Consider the following 26,082-nt stretch of genomic DNA (forward strand, 5'->3'; position numbering starts at 1 on the left):
TCTTCCCTCACTCGTGAACAAGACCCCGAGATACTTGAACTCCTCCACTTGGGGCAGGATCTCGCTACCCATTTCATATGAATTACAGGTATATTCACACAATACCGTAGTTGTCTTAACATGTTACTCCAGAAGAAATCAGTTTGTATATACTGTGTATTTCCTTACTGTTTTTTAGCATGTTATACCTAAAAATCAATCAAACCCTGAAAAAATTAGCATTTAAAAAAATAAAATAGTATTGCACTTATGTTTTTCATCTGGTTGAGCTGCACTTTGTTATTATGTTAGGCATCAACCCTGCATCCATACCCATTACAAATACACAGATGGGATGCCAGATAAAGTAGAATTTTAATTTTTAATGTGGGAATTTAAGTCATCCACATCTCTCAGACAGAATCTCACAGAAGATGTGAATTGAATGGCATAGTCAATATTTTGGGAAAACCTAAGATAAAATTAGTTTTTTTGGGTAAATGATTGGTGCTACACTCTTGATGACCAACATATTGCAATAATTATGCAATGCACTATAGTAAATGCAAGCAGGCCTGTTAAACACTAATATGAATGAGGTTTTAATGTCAATGCAGTGTTAAAACACAACTGTTGTGTTTAAACAAGATTATTAAAGTCAGCTACACAGCCACAACAGCACAAAACCATAAGAAATACACATATTTTTTTGGACAGTATACAGATAAAATGTATAGTTTTCCCTTATAAATAAAAGTGCCTTATATTTTCTAACTCTGTTAGTGAGAGTAAATAAATATATGGATAGTTTGTGAGAGAAACCAAATGACTATTATGGTTAAAAAAAAAAGTGAATATACATCCTGATCAGTGACAAACTATTTTTAGGATGAATGCCTCTTCACTTTCATAAAGTGAAGCACTGTACTTGAAAAGATAAAATGTGAGGTTTTGTTTTACACTTTAATTTTCAAATAAGGTACAGAATTTAAATAAACAATTTTTTTAGGAATACTCCACTGACTATTTTTAAATATTACCTTTATCCACTATACATAGTCCAAGTGACTGATATCAGAGGATACAAAAGTTCACCTCTGTTGTAACAAATTACTGACCTTTGAACTTCTAAGCACTTGGATACTTTGTCCTTTCCAAATAGATTTTAAAACAACAAATACACAACACTCAATAATTAAGTATGAAGATAAAACTATTTAGTTAAAAAATGAAGTTTAATCAATACAACATAGTACTTAGAAACAACTGGCCTAAAAAGTCATACAGCATTTAATTCAACACATTATTAAACAGTTAACAATCTGCAAATACAAGAATACAAGATTGGGTCCTTTTTTGTAAAAAGGATTTATAAATAATTATTGCTATGCATGGATAGATTGAGGCCTCCGTTGACCCTTAATTGGATTAAACACCTTACTCCACTTGTATAATGATTTTTTTTTTTTACTTTGAACTAAGCTCTTCATCAACAATTTAAAAAAAAAAAAAAAAAAAATCAACCACCACAAGAGGAAGCTTTAGGCAGGTCAACATTACAGGGAGATTCATATAGATATCTGGCATAAGAAAAACAAGACACTTCTGAGAAAACTTTACACAGTAGTCATTTTCAGTATACAAAACCTGAAAGCCACATAAATACAGAAAATCTAATGCTGCATGTGTTTTTTAATTTCCCAAAAGGAAGGCAATAGCAAAATGAGGTAGGGGCAAAAAGGGTTTGTGTTCTTTTGTCTAAGTAAACAATAGCTGGATCTGCAAGAGTGGAAAATTTAACACAGGAATGTTTATTTGTAATGCATACTGAGTGATGCATGAGAAGAGGTACTGACTTACTATGAAATACTATGCTCTATTAGGACAACATTAACTGAAAACCAGCAAAAATTACTATTAAGAAAATCAAATTCAATTTTAGCTTGTGGCAAAATAAATAATTTTTTCCACAGGTAACAATAAATTTAATAATCCATTCGGCATATTCAAATTCAGTTAAAACTGCTGCCTCATAGCTCCAGGTTACCGGTTTGATCCCTTATCTGGCTACGCACTGTGACAGATTTGCCTGTTCTTTTAGAAACAAATTTCCCTTCATCTTCCAAAGATATGACTAATAGATTCATTGGCTTGGTCTGCTTGCGCGAGTGTGGCCATGTGTTTGATGGTGTTGTGACATGCGCTGGCTCTACAATATGAAAATGAATGGAAAAAAATGCCATCAATATGTAAGCCACTGAGGGTAACTAATCCATTCCCCATGCTATTCTAACACCGAAAAACAAAGCTAATGTCCTTTAAGTGTCTTTGTAAAAGGTTCTTTGAGTACCTAGATTTTCATCCAGACTCAAGATTCATTGCTTTATGTCGTGATGCTAAAAGATTGCTTAAAATGTACCATTTTAACTCTTTTTGTATTATGTTTCCTTTTGATTGTATGTCTTTGTTTGGTCTTACTGTGAAACTGATATATCATTATATCCAACAAACATTTTTTGAACTACAATATAAACTGCAGTTTAAACATTTAGCACCAGTGCAATACCTACATCACTCCTATGAATCAGTTACACTGGCTTCCCATAAACTAACTTGCCAGGGCATAAATTTCATCACTGCATATAACATTTATTGCTACTGCTTACTTCTAGAAGCCAGAGACTGTCTGATGGCAGTACCAGGAAATTTTGTTTGAAATGTTACCCCTTTATCTCTTCCAGTGACTATTTTAATTTGGATTTTTCATAACTGCATTTTAGTTCTACCTCTATTATATATTCACAGAAATATCATAAACTTCATGAATTTACAATTACTATTAATCTCTAATTATCCCTGATTTCCTTTTGTTTTTTCACCACCTGATCAAAGTACTGTGCAGCCACTTATGATGTTGGAATGAAAGCAGATACTCCAATTGTAGCCAAGACCCCAATACATCAAATCTTCTGGGGTGATGTTTAAAAACAACTGGACTTACTTAGGCACACTTATGTTAAGCAGAATGCCCAGTACAGGCAGGGCAGGTCTTTTGGCCTTCAAACCCCTGCTGATTTTGTTATTACTCTCCTGCATCACGGTCCTGAAGCGTTTTTTTTCTGTCCTCCCCAGCTATCTGACCACAGACTTATCATTAGAGACTTAAAAATGAATCAATATATAAGGGACCTTACTTTATCTACTTGTACACTTTTGTCATGTGTGTATTGATATATTTTCATTTGTTATTTTTGGCGTGTCATTTATTTGTTCTCATTCATACCTATTTCTAATTTCCTTTTCTTACAACTCTGACATCTTATAAAAGATATTCTACATTTACTTGTACGAAAATGTACTATAGAAACAAATGTTATTTTAGACCTATTATCCCCTTCATTTAATTGCATTTCAACTTTTAGATCCTACTCTACTAATGAGGACTCTGGTATGCTGTTTAAATAAATGTCAATCCACTGCTACATATATTTTATTGTTTTATACTGGAAAAGATGGTCCAGGTAAAGGGCACTAAGACATACATGGCCTCTTGCCACTGTGTGAATACCGAGCGGTTTATCCTGCATTGCTTTGCATCATACAACAACAATGGACACACTGTGCAAACACCTTGTGAATGGGACTTAAGGTGAAAGAATTCTTGCAGACTCTGAAGGGAGCTTGTATATGAAAAAACAGACTACAATTATATCATAAACAGATCAAATCCGACGAAGCCTTCTTGCAAAAACAACTTAGGTAATACTTTATTTTTTCCTCCCACAATGTTCAGATGTGTTGCACACTAGGCCAGTGCAACAAACACATCTGGATGGATTTTGGAATTTCGTGCCACGCAGCACCTTATTAACTTGGTATTTTCATGACATGGCCTGAAAATACAAACGAGGGCGTGATGGTGAACATTATGAGACAAACGACAAACCAGCTCACCAAGCAAATATTAGCCTCACCTTTAGAGAGCATTGTTTTTATCCTGCAAAAGTCAAACTCTGTTGCGCCGAACAGCTGTTACAAGTTAGACACGCGTCAACGACTACCGTTTCACCAGACAAAATCTGTGTATGTCTGTCCAAGTTGAACAAAGATATTTTTCACGTCATCTATTAAATCTGCATTCCACTGAAATATTTAGTGAAGCCATAGTTTCACAGAAAAATATATTATGACCACGAACGAGAGTTTACAGTAGATTACAACATTAAATGACTTGTCGCTTCGCTAAAACATACCTTCAGATTAATGTTACACCTTATAAACAGGTGTGATACTCGCGAAATATGCGTGCACGAAAGGGCTACGAAGAGCTTCCCACGCAGAAACAATCACAAACAATAATAAGTGCGACGTGTCACCGGCTAGCTGAGCTTAAAACCACACTTCCTGATGGTAGACCAAACTGATTCCTAAAAGAACGAATCCGACACCACACCCGAACAGTTTAAAAAAAAAAAAAGAAAAAAAAAACAGGAGCCTTTACCTTGTTCGTAGGAATGGATCGGAGTCGTTTGAAAATTGCTAAAATGTCTTGCTTGGTAGGGTTAGACATCTTCTTGCGGATCCTCCAGCACGAACCAACCAGTCAGTCAAACAACGCCACATCAACCTGGCTGTGAGCTAAGGATTGTGAAAGCCTCGACTTCCGGGTTGGAGACCGCGCGAACTGCAGGCGACTCTCGCGCGTGCTAGCAGAAAAACGCTCTTGTACCCTGTGGTGACGTCATCAACACGCGCCTACTCATCAATTCACGCGGTCGCGGAGCCGCAAAACTTAAGCAGATGTCCGAAAACAAGAGTTGACGGCTGCAGTTAGGTAGAGTGTGAGTTCAGGCTAAGTATGGAGTAAGTAAACTATATTTGTTTTTGTGTAAACTTTCCCTATATTGCGGTGTTCAGCATCTTTAGGTAAGGTTCGTAAAAGAGATAATGCAATATTTAATAAAAGTGATTTTCACGATTCGTGTTTCTTTGCAACTAGACTAAGGATCAAAGAAAACCCTCTTCATTCTTTTAAAAGCAATTTTTAGTTTTTCCAGTAATTTGAAAAACTACATTAGCGAAATATTTTATTTGTGTGCATTAAATATATTTTAACCTTTAGTGGTATCCATCAATTTTTATATTTGTCAATATTAAGCCAGCAGCTATAGTACCTGCAGTTCATAACAGGTAATCTAACATGAAACTTGCTGCTGGAAAGTTGGTAAGGCCATCAAAAGGAGGTTACCCTGTGGTCCGCATGCGGAACCCAAAACAGTGACAGGCATACTTTACAAAAAAAAAAAAAAAAAACTGGAGAAATTAGTTCCTTACTCTCGGTGGTCATAAACGTTCCCTAGGTATCTTTTGAAAAGAGTAGGTTGTTCCCTGATGGCCTTGTTAAACTGCCTATCACAGCATTGTTCATTCTGATTCCTGATCATTCCATGTCTCTGGACGGATGGTGACATCACACTGGCAGTAGGCTTCCCCAGTGTCGTTTATGGGGTTAGGCTGCATTACTGGGTTTGTCCAGCGACCCACAGTGGATAAAACAATTTCTGCAGTTATCCAACCAGTATTAAGATTGCCATTATCATTAAAGAGAACAAGTTTCTGCTGGGGTGGCACGGTGGCGCAGTGGGTAGCGCTGCTGCCTCGCAGTTGGGAGATCTGGGGACCTGGGTTCGATTCCCGGGTCCTCCCTGCGTGGAGTTTGCATGTTCTCCCCGTGTCTGCATGGGTTTCCTCCCACGGTCCAAAGACATGCAGGTTAGGTGGATTGGCGATTCTAAATTGGCCCTAGAGTGTGCTTGGTGTGTGGGTGTGTTTGTGTGTGTCCTGCGGTGGGTTGGCACCCTGCCCAGGATTGTTTCCTGCCTTGTGCCCTGTGTTGGCTGGGATTGGCTCCAGCAGACCCCCGTGACCCTGTGTTCGGATTCAGTGGGTTGGAAAATGGATGGATGGAAGTTTCTGCTGAGCTCTGCCACCTCCTGGTAGAGGTCATTATTGAACTAGTGTTTGCTTCCCCATGGATTTCAGACTTAGTTGTGGCAAAAAAGAAATCAGGGGGTCTGCATCTTTGCATTTGTTTGTGTTCTGTAAATAAAGCAATCATTCCCTATAAATGCCCTTTGCCAGCAATCATTCCCAATAAATACCCTTTGCCAGCAATCATTCCCGATAAATACTCTTTGCCGGCTGACGAAGAGTTGACCACACATTTTCATGAGTCTATAGATTTCAGTAAACCGGACATAAATTGTGGCTATTTGCATGTTCCTCTTACTTCTATAAGCAGAGATCTTACCGTTTTTGTGACACACCTCAGAGTCTTCCATTACAAAAGGATGCCCATTGGCCTCAGCTGTGCACCTAGCTGCTTCCAGAAGATCTTGTCACTGATCCTGGCAGGAATCACAGGTGTAGCCATTTATTTGAATGACATCATTGTGCACGGTGAGCGCCTTTCTCAGATGTTCCACCAACTCTTAAATCACCATGTCACCCTTAACTCTGAAGGGCATTGTAAAGCTGAAGCAGCATTGCAGTTGTACTGTGTGGTGGTCTAATAGAGACCGTGATGATGAGATAAAGGACTGCACTGCCTGTCTTCTCAGTGGCAAACCTTCACATAGTCCACCAGCCCCCCTCACTCATATACAATGGTCACTTGCTCCCTGGAAGCACATTCAGGTTAACATTTGGGGTGAATTACTTGGTGCACCACACCATGCCTGTTATCTCCTAATGGCATATGATCTCCATTCCAAATGGCCAGAGGCCCTACCGCTTCAACTGTGACCACCTAATCCATTATTACAGGCCTGGATTACCTTTTTGTTTGGTGGAGCCTGCCAGACATGACAACTATTGATAATGGACCCAAGTTCGTTTTAGGGGAATTTTATAAGGACTAGGAAGACAAGGCCAATAAATTGCTGTGTACCACCAGGAATCGAATGGTGGGGTTGAATGTCTCAACTGCACGATAAAGAATGAAATCCAGGAGTACCTATCAGATGGTTGGTATTTTGAGGCAGTAACAAAACATACCACAGCTGGGGTGTCGCCTACTTCCTTGATGTTAGTCAAAGAGCTGACCCTGCCTTTGCACCATCTTTCATTGGGAAAAACTTTGCCTCTGCCAACATATTCACAGACACATTCACATTTTACCTCTCAACAGCAGCATTTCAGTCAGGCCAGAAAACCAAAACTGCTTTTGCCAGTCTGTATCAGTAAGATGAGACTTCATTTTACAAATCCATTGCAAATTGCTGAACAGTTTGGACCAGCTACTTTTCTTCTGCAAGATGGTTCTAGGTGTCACACAAATAGTCTTGAAAAATTCATCATGGGCCAAAGATGCATAGCCTGATGCCATGGGAGCTCCAAGCAGTGGCTGGAAATGGAATGGCTGGTCCTCAATCACTACCGCAGGCTTCCTGTGGGGTTTCACATTGATTTAGGGCCAGAAGACCACCCTCCTGGCTTAAGGACTATGTTACCAACTAGGCCATAACTTTAAAAAGGGGTGAGGAAATGTGGTGTGGTGTATGGCCAGAAGCAGATGTGAGGGTGGTATGTTTGAACAGAAGAAGGAAAATGGAAATATTGTTTTTTTGGTGGATGTTAATACAGTACTTAAGAATTATACATGTGTCACCCTCTATTTCAAATATAACAGAGGCATGGCCAAAATGTTACTAAAAAATGACAATATTCTGTAAGTCATAACTTTTGATCTTTTAATCAAAGATATGTGACATTTTCTGGGATTGTATTTAGTATTAGGTGACATTAATTTCTAAAATAACTAGGACGCTTCGCCCCCTGCTCGCTTCGCTCACCAACCCCCGTGTTTGGTTTTCCGGATACACACTTTTAAGATTTTTTTTTTCTTTGAATTGTTACTATTTCATTAGTTTCACTTTTATTTCAGCACTTCTGTAAAAACAATATTTGTAATCTTGCGAGTCCCAATATGCTGAATCTTTTTAATGAGGTCAGGATAGGTTTCTCTGTTTGGAATTTCAGCACAGACAAAAAGATCTACATCATCAGCAGTTAATAATTTTTTTTTACAAAGTAAAAAAGTAAGTAGAGTTCTGCATTGGACTCCTGTCTGTAAAGTTGTGCTATTTTCCTCTCTCAGTTCCAAAAGTACATGGGGTTACCAAGGTGATACCCCAGCTTTGGTCTAGGTTTTTGTACAAGGGCTAGACAGAACGTTTTTGACTCCTGGGGTAAATGTAGCTTTTTAAATAAGCAAACAGATAAATATATATACGTACATGAACAAAGTAACCAATAAATGCATGTGCGGTAAACTCCATTTTTGAAATTCTCAAGATTCTTTATTTGTCACGTGCATAGTTATACAGGACAACACGCAGTGAAATGCATCCTGATCCGTGCAAAGTTAGAAGAATATCAGTTAGATTAACAAAAAGTCATAGATTGAAAGGTAACAGTATAGTAGAACATAATAAGTACAATTATGTGAATAAAGTAGAATTAAGTATTAATTTGCAATAGTGTAGTAATTATTGTGCAAAACCAAAGTTAGACTGGTGGATAGTTAAATGAGGCAGTTTGTTTGCGCTACTGCGATCTTTACTTTCTTTTTTTATATTTTCTAATTTTCCTACTTTCATATCCTTTAACTTTCTCCACATGTGTATAGTGCTTTTTTTTTGAGCCTTTCTAATTTCCCTGGTTTCATAGTCTCAAACCTGCTCTGCATGTGTTTAGTGCCAACGTTTGTAAACGTCTTTATGAAGTTCTACTTTCTTTTACTCATTGTCTTTTAATTCTGAGCCGGATTGGACGTGCTTTTTTTCAATTCCACTTGTTCCGGGCTGATAATTACTTTCCTTATTTTCTGAATTTGCACCTCAATTATTCTTTTTTGCTCTTTTTTCTGTCCAACGCATTTGAGTCTCTTTTCTCCTCGCTGCTTTCTTCTTCGCTTAGATGTCGACATTTAATTTATAACGTACTGTACTATCCTTATACGCTTTATATGCGCTGAGAGCCCTGGATCTGTGTGTGCTCAAATCCTTCACAAGACTGAATGTTTTGCTGCCTATTGTCCTATTTGATAGATTGTAAGTAGGGTGTATCTTTGGTCTCGCGGGTCTTTAAAATGTCTTACGAGAAGATCACGTATCATAGACTTGCTTTTTGCTTTCCAGGACAGGATTTCTTTTTATAATAGATAGATAGATAGTCCATAGTTGCATAGTTTATACCTTGCTGAATCTTGTATAAAAATTCTTTCATCCTTTAGAACAATTTTTCTCCACTATAGGTCCACACTAAATCACATCAGCTCTATCTATTACTGTTAATTCAGCTAACAGGTTATCTAGCAACAAGCAGCTACTGTCACCTTCAAAGTAATCTCAGCTCCTTTCTCAGCTGTGCATTTAGTTAGGCAACTGTGTAATTAATTGCTAGAAACATACATGGAACTCTGTTTCTGGAATACCATTGAGTTCCTCTGTAACATTACACTGGATATCAGAAATGTCTGGTAAACTTTGTCCTTTCATGGCAATTTTTAATTTTGGGACAAACCAGAAATCACAAGGGGCTATTCACATGTCATGTGAATACGGTGGATGATCCAGTTTGGTAATTAATTTTTTAGCAAGGAAATCACAAACATGGAGTGCATTATGTCCTGGGGCATTGTCATGACAGATGATCTACTTCTTGCATCATCATTCATAACTCACCCATACCTTGAACCTCTTATGCTACTCTAAAACACTTGACTTTTTCATAGCATCATCACCATATGCCACTTTCAACAGCTCCAGTGTTTAAGTAGCACTTTGTAGCTCTGGCAACACTACACACCTGTTCCAGCTGTCACACCTCACATGATAAAGTCTACCATATGTGGCAAATAAACAAGCCTTGACACAACAAAAAAGGTTTGGGGCAGCCTCCTGTATATTTGGAAGTGGCTACAGATGCAAAAGTTGAGAAAAATGGTCTTTACAGACAAGAGTCCAAAACAGAACTGAACAGATTAGGAAATATGGCAGATATATAGTTGAAAAACAGGAAGAGGAGGGATCTTGGACTGGAACTGGAAATGAGGTCATCAGGCTGCAACTTCTTGGGAAGTGGAAATAATGTCATTAGGAGGTGGTCTCTTCTGCTGGTCTGGAAGTGACATCTTCTGGGGCGGAACCGGAAGTGACATCATGGGAGTCAGGTGGAATTTCCCACATTTAGTCTACAGGAAGATAAGAGAAAGGATTAGTGCACTATGCCACCCCCTGGTCTGACCGGGAATTACCTTCTTTTGAGAGCTTTAGCTGCCTCCCATGCTCACGTGTGTGACAATAAAAATAATTTTACCACTGGGGAGAGCATAGTTTAATTTGTATATGCAGAAAATGTTAAATAGGTACCTTGAACCAAACTATATTTACTAAGGTGTCAAACAGGTCATGATATACTCCTGGTAAACAAAAATGTTCTCGAGGCACATTAATATTATTATCAGTAGTAGTAGTTTTATTGAGCTCCTTGAAAAAGTATTTGCCCCCTTCCAGATTTCCTCTATTTTTGCTTATTTGTAACAGTTAAATATTTCTGATCTACAAACAAATTTAATATAACATAAACGACAACCTGAGTAAACACAATACAATTTTGTAAATTATTTGATTTATTGAAGGAACAAATTTCACCAACACCTTTATATCATCCATGTGAAAAAATAATTGCACCCATAGTCACTCAATCAACCAATGAACCAAATTTAAATGATAATGTGTTAAATTAGAATGGACATACCCAAGCTTGATTGCTGCCAGTGCTATGGAATATAAACTTTGCCTTAATAGAACCTTTCCAGTATAACGAAGTTGGCTAAAAGGTCACAACAAGCAGCACACCATAACTCAAATTCTGCAAGACCTGACGAAGAATGTTACTGAAATATCTCCACAGGGAAAGAGTTACAAAAAACTCTTGGACTCCAGTCAACCACTATGACAGCCACCATTTCCAAATGGAGAAATCTTGGAACAGTTGTAAATCTGCCTAGGAGTGGCAAGCCTAGCAAAATTACTTGAACAGCACATAGAAAACTGATCCGGGGAGTCAGAGAAGAACCCAGATGAACATGTTAAGGAACTGCAGGCCTCTTTCAGTTCAGTTAATGTCTGCTTTCATGATTGCACCATTTATAAGACACTGGGCAAAAATGGTGTCCATTGTTGTTGCTGCTAAAAGGTGGCAAAACCAAGTATAAAATTTAGGGGGGCAATTACTTGTTTACATTGGTGATATATGTGTTGATGATTTTTTCCTTTAATAAATCAAGTGATCATTTAAAAAACTATTATATTTACTCAGGATGTCTTTTGTGGTAGACTAAATTTGATACAAAAAGAATAAGTGTTATGAATAGGCAAAAACAGAGGAAATCAAGAAGGGGCAAATCCTTTTTCATTGTACTGTATATACAACATTGTATGTACAGATTCTACCAGCAATCTTTAAAACCTATGAATCCACAAAATGTATAATGTTTTATTAACTACTTTTTAGAGTGCTTAGTTGTGTACAAGTAATACGTATGTATCCTCATGGTCTCTCTGTTGGGTCCCTCCTGTGCATATCCTGAAAGCCATTGACACACCACTTACATCAATGGGCAGACAGTATAAACTTCCAAATGATGTGCGAAAGGACATCTGTGTATTGTTCAAACTCTTAAAGTTGACATTATTTCTTTGGAGTTTCTTTAAATTCTAGAGCTGGGTTTAGCAGAATATGACTGAATAAAATATTGACTATTAAGTCATAAAATACATATATGAAGTCACTGATATATTTTTATAATTGTATTATACAGGTCTATGATTATATTGTTAAGTAGTATGCCTCTGTACTTTGCATTTCACTTTGTAGTAAAACATGGCATGTGTGGAGGAAAAATGAGACTTTGGGTGCATAAAGTGTTTTGGTATGCTTTCCATATTAAAGTTAGCATAAATGTCAGAAATCTGTTCAAACATATCAAGAAACCAGATAAAGGTCAAGTGAACAACAAAGATAAGAATGTACTAGGATATGGCTAATGTCATATACAGGATGTTCTAGTAGGATTAAGAAATCAGCAGATGTCTTGCACCCAGCAAAGACAGGACAGTTCCCACATACACAGAAATTTCAAGGGCAAGGGCTGAACCTGAGAGATATGAGAAGAACAAAACTGTAGCATAACAAGACTTTTATTTTGGGGTATTTAAGCTAGCTCTCTGCCCAAAATATTTTATATCTTTTAACCAATCAGATGGGCGTGTAAGCCAGCGAACCATCCATCCATCCATCCATTTTCCAACCCGCTGAATCCGAACACAGGGTCGCAGGGGTCTGCTGGAGCCAATCCCAGCCAACACAGGGCACAAGGCAGGGAACCAATCCTGGGCAGGGTGCCAACCCACCACAGGACACACACAAACACACCCACACACCAAGCACACACTAGGCCCAATTTAGAACCAATCAGAGTAAATGTCAAGTAATGTGTATGCATTAATTCAGCACTGTTACGTAAATTCAGTTGTTTATAAATATAGATCTTGCTTTTATTCTTTGACCACTTGGTGACAACCTCTGCCCAGGTCACTGTGCCTTGGTAGATTGCTATAACAGAGAAGCGAAAACAAAAGACGTAATGGACAAGCTTCCTCCTGCCTGGATTCTGACTCAAAGAGGTCCTAATTGTGGACAAGATTTCTTTCTTTAATATATTTCCAAACTAAATTTCTACCACATGTGTTGAATACTGTAGTAAATATAGTTTTGTTCAAGATACCAACTTCATGTTTTGTGCATTTACTAATTAAAACACTTCTTTTTATGCAGACTTTGTTATGCATGGTCAATATGCGTTGGGAATATAGACATTTGTTTTCCATTTTTAATGCCCCATAAATCAAAAGATTTGATTTTCTTCAGACAGGCACTAGTTGCTAAAGAACAATTATAACGTGAGTAATGCCAATCAAATTTTGAAACATCTGATGTGGTTTAATGTAGAAATATAGAGGGCCAAAGTTGCTAAACAGCATTAAAGAAATTTTTATAAACTTTGCAGCAAGCCATAAATCAGCAAATATGCAACTGTGGACAAACTATTTTAGAAGTTAAAGACATATAATACTAAAGATTAATCCATGGATTGACGTAACAGCTGCTGTGAGGTGAGTGTATTGATGTATAAATGGCTACCAATGCATCTTTCAGGTGGATGTTTACATTTGTGGTGGATGAGGAGGTCCCCCCTCCAGCAAAGTTACATAACTTCTAATCTAATTCAATAAAATATATGACAAGAAAATGTGAAGGTCTGGAACATATTGACCTCCTCTGGGCCACAAAACATTTGGATGGTGGTCTCTGGAAAAGTTAAAAATCAACTGTTCTGGAAACATAAACAGAGCATAGAGAAGCCATAAAAATAAATAACGCGTTACATTAGCAGCATGAATTGGCTTATAAGTAAGAAATTGGTTGGAGCAAAAATGTCATCCCTCCAGGAAGTGAGTTTAAATCCTTGAGTTAGCTCCCTTTACGTCTCATTATTATTTGTCAGCTGGCCTAGAAGCAAAAAAGAAAAGAAAAGGGCATTTCAATGAATATTAAAGCCACAGAAGTATGCGCTGTTTCCTTAGCAGCAGTAACTGGCTACTTATTGAGAAAGTCACTGGAAAGAAAAGGTTCTGCTCCCTTGCACTTCAGTTTGTATTGTATGGTATGTGTTTGTTGAGAGTTTATAATGTACGTGTAGGGTATGCATTTGTCTCAACTTGTTTTCTTTCTTGTTTTTGTGACACAGTTAATGACGTTGCCTAACCCAGGCTTTCCCTATAATTTTCAGGCCATCGCTTATCTTTGGTCAGCCTAACCACCTATTTTATTGTGCTGTTGGGCATTGCATTGTCTCTTACAGTAAGTTATACAGTAGATGCCATAAAGGACCCTGGGAAAGGCCAATCCAACCATTCCATTTCAGAACAAGTGTCAGAGGACAGCTCGAAGAAGAAGCCAACCCAGGCAGTCCATCACAGGTAGTACCCACCTTCACTCCTGCAGGGCCCAGGCTCCAGATACCTTAGCTTTCACATCTATGGCATGTGGGAAAAAGCTGGAGGACCTGAAGAAAACCCACATAAAATCCTACACAGACGCTGACTGAGTCAAAGCCGAGTCCATAGAGTGCTGAGATGGAAGTGCGCTCTGCAGCTCCCACAATGGAAGTTGTCTGTAAAGTAGATATTATTCTAGTTTTACACGTGTACATTCATTCACAAACCAGCACATCATTATTTCACTGGTTTTCTGAGGACCAAGTTAAAAAGAGCACAAACAGTCACACATCTGTCTGTCTTCTTGTTAGCCTACATTTGGCCAACTCGGGACGGCCTCAAACCCAGCATAACTTCATCCATCAACTGCCCCCTTCTCCTCAAATGAAACCCAATTCTATGTGAAGAACAACTCAGATGAAGAAACCAGAGCTGAAGGAAACACAAATCTGGTCCTGAGGCATTTGTTTATACCCATTCCCACCTGAACCTTCCATTACACAGGGGTTTTCCCCCCAATTTGAGACCGCAAAGCTCTTTTTAGTTCCCCTTTGTGAGTAATAGTGATAACAATGTGAATTGGTCATCAAACATTGACACAGATACGACATTCTATGAGCAAAACCAGCTGTAGCCAACCTTTAAAGTATGTCACTGGGACCTGTTAAGCGTATTTCATTGTATCTGATTTTACTCATATGAACAGAAACAGACACATTTAGGTAAGACAGCCGACAGAAAAAGACGTGTGTCTCTCTCATAGCACGCGACACAAGCTTGCTGACAGAGGAGGAAGACTCGTTAGGTTAGCAATATGACAAGAAGATAAGCTGGCAGGTCAGGATATTCAGGGAAAGAAGGAGTGTGCAGTGACCCAAAAGTTCAGTTTCTGCTTTAAAGTGGTTCTTCTATTTTCTGCTAGTGATGAATCAGAAACCCAGAACATGCCCATGTTTGGAGCTTGCATGATTGTGTTTCAGACTCAAACCATAGGAAATGTACAAACGCTGAGACATAGCCCGGAACAGCAGAGCTCACCCACGGACGGATGGAAGACATCATTCCAGCCCGGGCCTAGAACAACATGCTTTCCCATGCTCTGTCTCAAAGCTGCACAAACGCCGACTGCAGGAAACCCCAACAGTATCAAGCTTTGGCCAAGTAGCTCTCCTTTGAGTATTATATTTTTATGAGTGTTAAGCCTATATTAAACATTCCATTTAGAATCACTACTGTACCACTAGGGAGAGATAAAAGATATATCTTTATGTATATTGATGGGTTAGTAATGGCTGCAATCTCTGACAAACCTCTTCCCAGGGTGCATGCGCCCCCTGCTGGATACACATGCGTGGTGAATTCAGTCGCATAAAGGTGCAAGGAGGTGCATGACAAAAAAGGCAAAATGACTGTGATCAAGATGTTAACCCTCTAAAATACTATTCACAATTTAGCAACTGTCAACGTTCATCTCAGGGAAACTGTGGAAGTCACTATTCCTTTCACTCTGGTAGCCTACAATAACACAAGGGGCAGATCAAGCACTGACATTCAACTGAAAAATGCCTGCAATGACCTAACCTGTACCTCTTTAGTATGTGTATGGGGTGGAGGGGAGGTCAACGATGACAAAAGGACATGGGGAACACCCCACACAGAAATCATCTGAGCACAGGATTTGAACCGAGGATACTGAATTATTGTAGTTACAATACTAAAGTCTGGACCAGTGTCCAAAAATTCAAAATAACATTAACTTTATAAAGACTCTTATTCCAAATTATGTAATCCTGGGGCCTACCTGTCAGCATTTAGTGCCCAATTCAAAAATAATGGATGGCCTGCTATCATTAACATTGTTCTATTGCCATAATTATAATCATAATTATTTGTCCAGCAGAGGGCAACAAAAATCTATGTTTACAGTATGCTAACTGTTGAAACCAGCATGAAACCATCTATCTGTGACAGCTTGGCAGCTTCCTGAGTTGACAGATGTACCTTGCCAACAGTGGTGCTAATGGCCAGCACACAGATGTTCTACTTCATTCTCTGGCAGGCCTGGATATTCATTCAAATGTTCTTATGAAGACAAAGAGTGCTGAGAGTAACGAAAATACAAGACATCTTTCTTGATTTCACCTGTATACTGTATAATCATGGAAAGTGTCCATCTAGTAATTTGTGATTTACCTCATCAATATGTTAACCAAGTACAAAAATGTCTGTAGCTGTTAAAAACCGACAGTTTTAACAATGTGAGATAGGTTATGAAGACTTAGATAAAACTGAATATGAACTTCAAAGAGCCAGTGATGGTATAGCACTGTCCATGCCTGGCACCTGGAATACACCCAACGGTGATGTGTTGGCTTGAAGCGTGTAGAGATATTGGATGGATAAACCTTTAAGGTAAGTTCCATCAAGAGGTCCATTAATGAAATCTATGATAACTTTATATCTGGCAACTGCCCAACTTGTGACCCAAATCCCACACTATTAGTCAGACGACCACTTCCTCACGTCCATCCCATTTCCATTTAGTACAATTGGACAGGAGAGCAATTTCTTGCCTGTGATGGACTATCGGTGTGGAGTTTACACTTTCTGGCCTATGTATTTGTATGATGATGGGATAGACTGCAGACCCTCACTATCCTAAATTAGATTATGCAGGTTTGAGAATGTCTTGAATGAGCAACACAGCAGTACGATTAATGTGACTGCTTTAGCCCCCCACACCTGGTTTCAGTCCCCAGTTTGGCCCCTCTATGCAGTTGAGTCATCTCTCGTCTTCATTCAGGGGTTGGCAGTAGTAGGCTGATTCACTGCAGTAAAACTGCCAGAGCATAGAACTGGCCTTCTGTGCAGAGGTTCTGCCTTATCTCAGTATATTTACATTCTGCACTGCTTAAGGAATTGGGCATTGGTTTAATTTAGAAGAGGAGAAAACCCCCCAATGGACTCCAACAGCCTTCATATCAGAAATAATGCCACAGAGTTACAAATGAAAACACAAAGGGTGTTGAAATATTTTTGAGCCCGACCTTCCAAGGGAATCACCAGTTTAACCAACAAGTTCACGATTTCATCTGTAATCTCCATGAATGCTAATGTTACTCTGCATGAAGTTCTTAAAGCTTTTTGTGTGTGTCACATTTTGTTTTACTTTTGCATCCCAGTCTTCTTTAGCAGAGTTTCTGTCTGTGGATGTTAGGTTTCAGACTGAGAAGCAGGTGGTAAAGGCATGGGGTCAGGCGGCATTTCAAAACCACAGAGCAGACGTTTATGGGCACTCATGTGAAGCAGAAGGGGGCTGCCTACCTGTTCCCACATTGGTGACAATGGTAATGCAAATCTGCATAATTTATGACCGATTATGTGGGCCTGTTGAGGCAGGTCATCACTATGGACTACACCCTCAGCACCATACATTGTTCATCCTATCATGCACGCACAGTTTTGAACCTTGACTTTCCTTGATGTTGCAGTCTCTCCCTCTTTAATTGTTCTGTTTTTTGGTTAGGCCCTGTGTCATGGTGATGTATCCAAGGTTGAGCCCCACTTATGGAATGCATACTTTTTCCCAGTCTCCCCAGGACCCCGAGTGTGGTGAAGCTTTAGTTCAAGTGTCACCATTCTGGACACAATGAGCACACAACTTGGTGAATGAAATGCAGTCATTTGAGACGGTGGAGGAATGGTGGCAAAGTTCTACTGCAAGTAGGAGATTAGGTATTGGATAGCACGACAGGAAGGAGTCCACAAGGGGGCAAAGAGATGTGATGGTGGACAAGAGAGGCTGTGATAATGACTAAGGGGGGATGCAAAGAAAACATGGTACCAATCAGGGAGGGAGAAAGACCGAGAAATATATAGACAGACAAACAAGGAGGAGAAGAGGGCAGTGGCAAAAGCCAAGGTACAAGCTTTGAAGGAGGAGACAAAGAGGGAGAGAGAATGGCTTCTAGAACAGTGAAGGCTAGGAACAAGGATGGGAAGGATTTTAGTCAGATAAAGCAGAATAAAGATGAGAAAAATATGGTGCTGAGTGAGCATGAGAGGATCAAGAACAGATGGATTTTCTTCATTCAAAAGTTGCCTCTTCCAACGGCTGTACTTGGAGATGGAAACCCAAATGAAGAGCCAATATCAAGAACAATGATGGAGGAATTAAAGGAGAAATGGGGAAAAATGAAAGGCAAAGAATTCTTGTAAAAGTCTGCAAGTGCAGGGGAAGAGGAAATAGATGAGTTTCTGGGATCTAATATAATAGATTTATGCACAAGACAAAATAGCAGAAGGGCAATAGGAATGAGAAAACAACAATGAAAATATGGAAAAGGGTTATAGAAAGAAGGCTTCTCTTACATTATTCTAATTATTGGAACAGTTGAAATGTCTGCTTCTTCAGTGTGTAAAAAAGCCGATATACACTGTTGTTCCATTAATATTCCTTAAATATTTGCTTTTGCACTTATGGTAAAAATCACATTGAATCAAAATGACTAGGGACACTGTGGCAAAGGAGCATGAAATACTGGTCACAATAATTCTCATCCAGCAACTTTGACTAAACTAGACTTTTGTAAATACATTTTTAGCACCAAACTTCAAACAAGGTCCAACTGATTAATTCTAAAGTAGCTGTGTGACCATCTGGGACCTCTCTCATCACAAGCTGGGAGAAACAATTTTCATAAAAGAAATTTTAAAAAAAGTAAATGAAGGAAACTATTAATTATGATATGAATTAAATAAGGCAAACAATGAAAGTCAACAGTAGAGTTTGTTTAAATATTTTAATCATATCTTGCTTTCAAAACGATTTTATGTTTAAATCAATCATCATTGCTTTAAATTGAATAATCCCAAATTTGTAATTCATTTAAAAAAACAAAAACTTAAATACAATGCAAAGACAAGCAGTAACAGTGCATGTGAAGGAAAAACCCCTCTGCTTAATTAGCTTATTGGTTATTTCAAACAGGTTGACAGGGCCGAGTAAAACCAAGATGTGCAGATAGCTGTGTTTTTTTTCCAAATCCTGTGAAATACAGCAAAAAGCAAATACTGATTATATGAAAATATTTCCCCAAATGTGTTTTCAAAACACAGATCAAATATAATGCTGTACAATTGTTAAACTGTTTATATGTAATGAAACAAGATAAAATAGAATAGACAAAGGTCTATTATAAATTAACAAGTCTTTAATTTACTCTTTATTGTAACGAAAAGGTCCCATGTGTTTCTAATCATTTTTCATTTATATGTACAAACATTTTCTCTCTGAATATATTCAAATATTACTGTCATGCATTTTTTCAGCATGCCTTATTTATCATCATATCACACAAGCTCTTGTGCTAATGTTACTTAACAAGCATTTTAGCAAGGCACATTCTGAGAACACACACACATTTTTATATATTTTAATGTATATATTTATTTAATATATATATATATATTAAAAAGTCAGATCTATACCAAGATCATTTTTAACATTGTGCACTTAATGTCCTGAAATATTTGAACATATCACAAATTAAACAAGATCAGTATTTATAAGGCCAGTGTGTGGAAGATTTCTGCGTACGTGCCTACTTTGTAAGTCATAGAGCACTTCAGAGAAATATGCATTCATTTGTTCCAACCCCAAAAATAAACAAAATAACCATATATTAATGCTCTAATGCCGCATTTTATAAAAGTTTTCAAAACATTATGAAGTGAAATTATGCAACAAGTTGACATTTTGATGTAATGCCATTCTTTTTTTTTTTTTTTAGAAAAATGAAAAAAATTACAATGAGCTGCGAGACAGTTATAAATATCCTATCTCAAACAGACATGGTGTACTGGTATGCTTTCATTACCAATGTGCACACATGGTCAAGAAATTTATTTTTATTATAAATAGTACTATGGCGAAGGCTTAATACCAAATTTCACACTTTTCTCAGGAAACCTATTCAGATCTGCATAAGTTATTTTTTTCTAATTGTCACTTCAGCCTTAACCCCATCACAAAATGTCCAAGCTTTCATTCACTACTGTAAAATAATACAACACTAATAATTGCACATGGGGGTCCACTGAATCTTTATACCAGTGTTCTCTGGAATTGGTCTAAGCTATAAATTTAAGTAATGAAAGTCTTTGTACAATTCAATGTATTTCTTCAACATAATTTGCAGGGTAAAGGCCAATTTGTCCACTGCTCAAGCGTCCTTTGCACCAGCCTTGCTCATCTTCATTTCCAATTTTAGTGAGCTCATCACCTGTACATAAACATAATACACAACAAAGAATCACCAGGTTTTTATTCTTAAGACAGATGCAGGTTACTCTTTTAAATTTAAGGAAACTGTACTTGATTGTATATTATTCATCAAATAAATCCATAATGAAATCGGAAAATTTTTTTTTCACAATTAGCTCTGTACCATACAAATAAAAGGCACATTTGCAACAAAATCTCGGATCCTGTGAAAATACTCATATTGGGAAAGTGATACAGATATGTAGCCAGTTCATCCCTCTCCATCTGTTGTTCAAACATCCCACTTAGACCTTTGCTGGTCGTAAGCGCTAAAAAGCAATTTACTGTCATTTGTTTGTTATTGTACCAAGGGGATGTAAACCCTAAGAATGCTAAAACAGGTTGAAGACTGAACCACAATGAACAGAAAAGCAATTCACTTGACTGAATTAATATTATATTTAATAGTTTCAAACATAAAATTATTCTTCACTGTGAAAAGCAAGCAGAATTATGAGGTTTTGTCACATAAAAATATTCACTCTATCATTCTCATCATTAACTTGCAACAGTGTAAGATTATTTTATATTAGTGACAGAAAATGGTTATTCCAAAGGGACATTTTTAAAATCCAAGTGTCAATATCGGTTTGTTCACAAAACAAGAATGTAAATAAAGAAAATTTTCCCAACATGTTAGTGTGACTTCATAAGAATGACAATTATTCAAAATGAACATCATGCAGCTTTGTGATGCAGTTATAAAAGTCCTGCATAATCAATGATCCATTCCAGGCTGAAGAACTCTTTCTTTCCCAAGGCCATTAGACTCCTAAATAACTGACTGGAGTTTATAACCATGGGCCACCTCATTCTAGTTACCCCACACAACTGTAACTGTATTTGACTTGTCTATCACACACCTACCTGCACAATTACACTTTATACTTCTATTTGGTTTTTATACTTTATGCTGTCTCTGTTACTTATTATCTATCTGCTACTTATTATTTATGTTTATCTTTATACTGTACATTGGTTTTGCCATTTGGTGTGGTCAGCAAAGAAAGAATTTCATTGTACAGGGAAACGTGTTTCCTTACTGTGCACATGACAATAAACTTGAACACACACACTACACATGAAGTCGGTGATTCTGTCAAATAATTGCTTCCATGACCATGCTTGCATATTTGTAGTCTTAAATCTCTATATAAATGCTCAAAGAAAAGTGAATGTTTTTTTAATACTAATTGAAATACCACTGTATTTTGTTGCTCTCTGATGCATTATTTCTCAGAAAGGTAAGCTGTTTTGTCCTAATGACAGAAAGCATGACAAGAGGTGAAATGTACATAATTAGGGGGGTTTAGTTATGGACAATGCTGGTACATGCACTAGAAAAGTACAAACAGCTCATGTCCTTCTCCCACAACTGCATCTATACAAACAGGTCGCACGTCTAAACTAAACTTAATTTCCAAAGCTCATTCATTTGAGCACGTTTAAGGGCATAGGGGATGAAAGTAAGGCGGAATGTAATTTTATTGTTTTTGGAGAGGTTTTCTAAATTAAGTACAAAGTTTACAGGGTTCAGTTTATCAATTTTATAATACAAGTATCTAGATGGCGAAACAAGGACAGAGTTTTGGAAACATGCTACTCCAGTCAGATTAAGTATTTGTCAAAATTAACAAAAAAAGGTATACATAAAAGCAATTAAACACAAGTCTTAAAAATCATTTAAGAATCAACTACCTGATGCAGACCAGAAAAACACTTCTTGTTGTTATGCAAACTAGCCAGAGAGTATGCACAGATTTACACAACAAGTTCTGCATCAAAAAGTATCCAGACAGCTGGCATCACCGAGCCAGCTGGTATAGGACATTGCCTACTTGAGTTTTGTATCTGTTAACTTCTTCTTAGTCTATTTAAATTGTTGCTTGCTTATTTAAAAAATTCAAAAATCCATATATTAATATCTTTTACACTACTTTATTATTACGCATATGTTAAAAACTGCCATGTTTTGTTTGTTCAAGTAAAAACTCACTAAAGGACTGACATAGTCATGTTACCAACTGCTAATCCATTTGGTACAGAAGAAGCAACCAAAGGCACTTCAAGCTAAGGCTGAATAACATTTTTTAAGATCAGATTATTCCTGAAAATAAAACGATGTGCTGTAGTGATGAAACATACCCATCTTGAAGCTGAGTTCATCGTTTTCTTGACCCTCATAATCATAGAGCGCCTTGACCCGTACTTCTATGCCAGGTGAGGGTTCATCATCAAATGGATTGCCATTGCCATTGGCATCACTGGAAAAGGGGTTGCTAGTTTCTTCATCAGACCAATCTGGATTTTTTTCACAGCTACTAAAACAAACAGACAGCAGACTATTTTTTCAACAGAATTCATGACACGGAATACAAATAATCCTCATTTTAAATAAAACAATGCCACCTAGGAAAACAACATTATTCTTGAAAGATATTAAGGACAGTCAACAATAAAATAATAAATGAGTTAGCTTTTTTCTTCCCCAAAGTATCTGACTTACCATTTTACTATTAAATGTTAGGTAAACTCCCACAGATCCAATCTAACATGTACTGTATTTTTATAAACAGTGAACAAATTATTCCAACAAATACAGAGAGACACAAGACATGAAAAAGGAGGACAAAACCATAAGGTTAAAAAGAAAACATGAAAACCATGGCAGGCCCTAATTAGTTATGCATGCTTCAGAGAGTGTTTTGTAATTGAAAGGAGGAGACAGTGAAGCTTATGCTATTTACTAATAAGAATGTTCAATGGAAAGCCGTATCCAAAATGGCACAGCTTTGTTTTATGCTTAGCCATGACCAAGCTAAATCGATCAGAATTGTTAGAAATGGTACTTCCCCTACCTAATGTTTCTGCATGCCAAACCAAAAAAAAAAAAACAAACACAAATTTAACTGCATTTACCCAGCTGTTAATGTGAATAATCAAAACCTGTGGTCTCAATTACTGACATCTCAGGCTATGTTTTAGTCCCTCAGTGTGGTGAATAATCAGGGAAGCATTGAGCTTTTATTGATTGTTCCCATAATTTTAGAATTCAATAACTACATTTGCAAATAGGGCATGAAATGGTAATTTTGTTTATCATTGATACTAACTCTGTAACTCAATTTTAGAAATCTAAGAGGAGAATTGTGTTCACTGTAGTCTGTTTTTGTCTAGTCATATTTTACATAATACACAAAGTACAGTATATGAATATAACAAAATTACATTTAGCAGTTTTTGTAAGAACTTAATGTTTTATCCAAGGATAGACGTTTATATCCCATGTCCATGCATTACCAAAAGCACAGTGACCTGGAAGAATCAGAAAGAAACGGAAGGAAAAGACAAGAATTAGACACCAATTAAATATTCTTTCACCAACTTTTTGCTTTTAATTTCCTCCTTTTTTTCACTCAAAGGGCTGCTGTTTTTTTCTTCATCTTCTTCGTCTTCTTCAAATGGGTTATAACTTGATTGTATAGTGCTATTCCGAACACTAAGGCTGTTATTCAGGAAATAAAAAGCATTAAAAAGGACTGAGAATAATTCTCTTACCTTATTCATTATTATTAGTAATGTTTAAGAAAAGATTAAATGCTACACTCTTGTATTACTAGTTTCAGATCCTAAAAATCTTGCCTCATTAAAGGACATTGAAAATTGTTTTCATTATCCATTTCTTTTTTTTATATCCTTAAAAAGATGAAGTATGCTTACTTAAAATCTAGGCTATCATCCAAAAGATTCACACACACATAGTTTCCAAGAAATAAAATCCCTAAAACTGAAGCACAGTCAAAGCAAATAACTTGCTTAGAGTCTGACTGTTTAATTTTTATTCCCTTACCTAATAAGAAAACGCTGCATTTACCTTCATGGTGGTATTTTAATCAGTACTATTAAATGAGCAAACCATAAAAAAAAACCTCCAAATCATTAAAGATTAGATAAATTAACTTCATCTGCGCAGTGATTCATTATATTGTGTAACAGGTCACACCTGATTTTTCTCAAATATATGATTAACTTAGGTACAATTATTCTTTGGGGTCCCACATTTTCAGAGGAAAAAAACTTTTGAGTTAGTTTCAAACTATATGGTCTCAAGTGACCTAAAGCAATGTGATCTTTCAACTTCCCAATTTTTCACTGCCATTGTTTTTTTTTTTTATTTATTAAAGAAAACTAATATGACTGGTTATTCCTATTCAATTTCCTCTAAAATCCAAATTATTTTTCAGTTATTTATACTGTATAGCTAATGATTACTGTTTCTTTGAAACTTCAGTTATCCCAGTTAAACACTAACCATGTTCAATCCATACTCCCTATAATCATTTAGTCCTCGGTGATCTCAGCTAATCTTCAAAGTCTTTCATTTGTATCATATCATATCCTGCCTGTTCTGGACTCTTTATTACCTTTTTATGGCAGGTTTCCTGTTGCTTGGTGATTAAACTTGGGGTGTCAACTGGACTAGGGCTTCTTCTTTTACTAACGCACTGGGGTCATTAATGTCTGGACTTGCTCTCTCTGGGTCACGGAGTTATATGTGCCATTGCACATCTATCCATCTTAGAGGACTGACACTCTCCCACTTCTCATTTTTCAAGTCTTGTCACTTCTTTATAAAGGTACTATTTTACCTGTACTACCGAAAGCTTTTGTAGAATTATTTAAATACAGGAAATTGAAAAGAAAAATAAATAAAAAAATAAACTAACATCCTTAAGAGAGATGTTGCCTGAAGCATGCAAACCTGATCATCTGGGTAAGATTTGCTTGTCAAGACCAACTTATGCAAACATCCTTTAAACACTGTGTTAAGTCAATTGACAGTAAACAGAATCTGAGAAATACTGAATACATCACCAGTGACATTTCTGTTTTAAACTTAAGACAGTGCTTACAGCAGTGCAATTCAATTTTCTTTTTTGTATGTTTGCAACAAAGATAACATTTTCTTAAAATTTGGCACATCCCAACAAAAAAAAAAAAAAAAAAAAGAACACATTCAGATGGTTTTACTCATGTTTTTATGTAAATTACAGATGTATGCTTTTGGATCCATACAACATGTATGAACCTACTGAAAATACATGGGAAGAAGCAAATTTGCCTATCTTAACTCAAGGAACAATAAAAAAAAAAAAAACATTTATATATATATAATAAATATAAAGTAGTCACACCAAATATGACAGCAACAGGCATGTTTCTACAACTATTCTGAGTAGAGCTCAGAACCTAATGACATCACTAAGCTCCAGAGCATAATTAAAGTTAGATACGAATCATGCTCCAAACAAGCAGCTGGTGATCTAAACTGGCCTATTTTCACTACAAAAAAATCAACTGGTCATAGATAAATTGGCCGAACACAAAAATGATTTATTTTTTTTGTTAGCATCAGCTTTTCTAAGCGTTACAGTAACTTAGTTGTAGTGTTCCTTTACACAAAGTATTATGGAAGTCAAGCTATCATGTGTCTTGTTTTGCTGTGAACCTCCTGTGAATGGAGAGCAGTAAGACAGACTTTACCAGAGAAAGAGAGACACAGAAGGTTGGAATTTTAGCCTTTACATTAAAGAAAGTGGAGTTAAAAAAACTGAGAAAAAGGAATTGGTGGAGTTGTCCAGTGCAATTAGA

At 37.0% G+C, this 26,082-nt stretch overlaps 2 protein-coding genes across 6 annotated transcripts in view; both read right to left on the minus strand.

Moving 5' to 3' along the window:
* Nucleotides 1-4,652, minus strand: part of arfgap3 (ADP-ribosylation factor GTPase activating protein 3) — a 63,966-nt gene extending 59,314 nt beyond the window's left edge. The window contains exon 1 of one of the 2 annotated variants that reach the window (XM_028816923.2): nt 4,481-4,652. In XM_028816923.2, coding sequence (XP_028672756.1) covers nt 4,481-4,549 — 69 coding nt within the window. In that variant the 5' untranslated portion in view covers nt 4,550-4,652. The remainder of the gene's footprint in view (nt 1-4,480) is intronic. The other variant, XM_028816916.2, reaches the window with a different exon arrangement.
* A 14,236-nt stretch (nt 4,653-18,888) lies between these two features.
* Nucleotides 18,889-26,082, minus strand: part of pacsin2 (protein kinase C and casein kinase substrate in neurons 2) — a 108,183-nt gene continuing 100,989 nt past the window's right edge. The window contains exons 9-11 of one of the 4 annotated variants that reach the window (XM_028816941.2): nt 23,816-23,935; nt 22,576-22,748; nt 18,889-20,389 (exon numbers count right to left, since the gene is read on the minus strand). In XM_028816941.2, the coding sequence (XP_028672774.1) occupies nt 20,277-20,389; nt 22,576-22,748; nt 23,816-23,935 (406 nt within the window). In that variant the 3' untranslated portion in view covers nt 18,889-20,276. Of the gene's footprint in view, nt 20,390-22,575; nt 22,752-23,815; nt 23,936-26,082 lie in introns of all 4 variants that reach the window. The other 3 variants (XM_028816935.2, XM_028816955.2, XM_028816948.2) reach the window with 3 other exon arrangements.

This window comes from Erpetoichthys calabaricus, chromosome 1, assembly GCF_900747795.2.
Source record: "Erpetoichthys calabaricus chromosome 1, fErpCal1.3, whole genome shotgun sequence".
NCBI classification, from domain to species: Eukaryota; Metazoa; Chordata; class Cladistia; order Polypteriformes; family Polypteridae; genus Erpetoichthys; species Erpetoichthys calabaricus.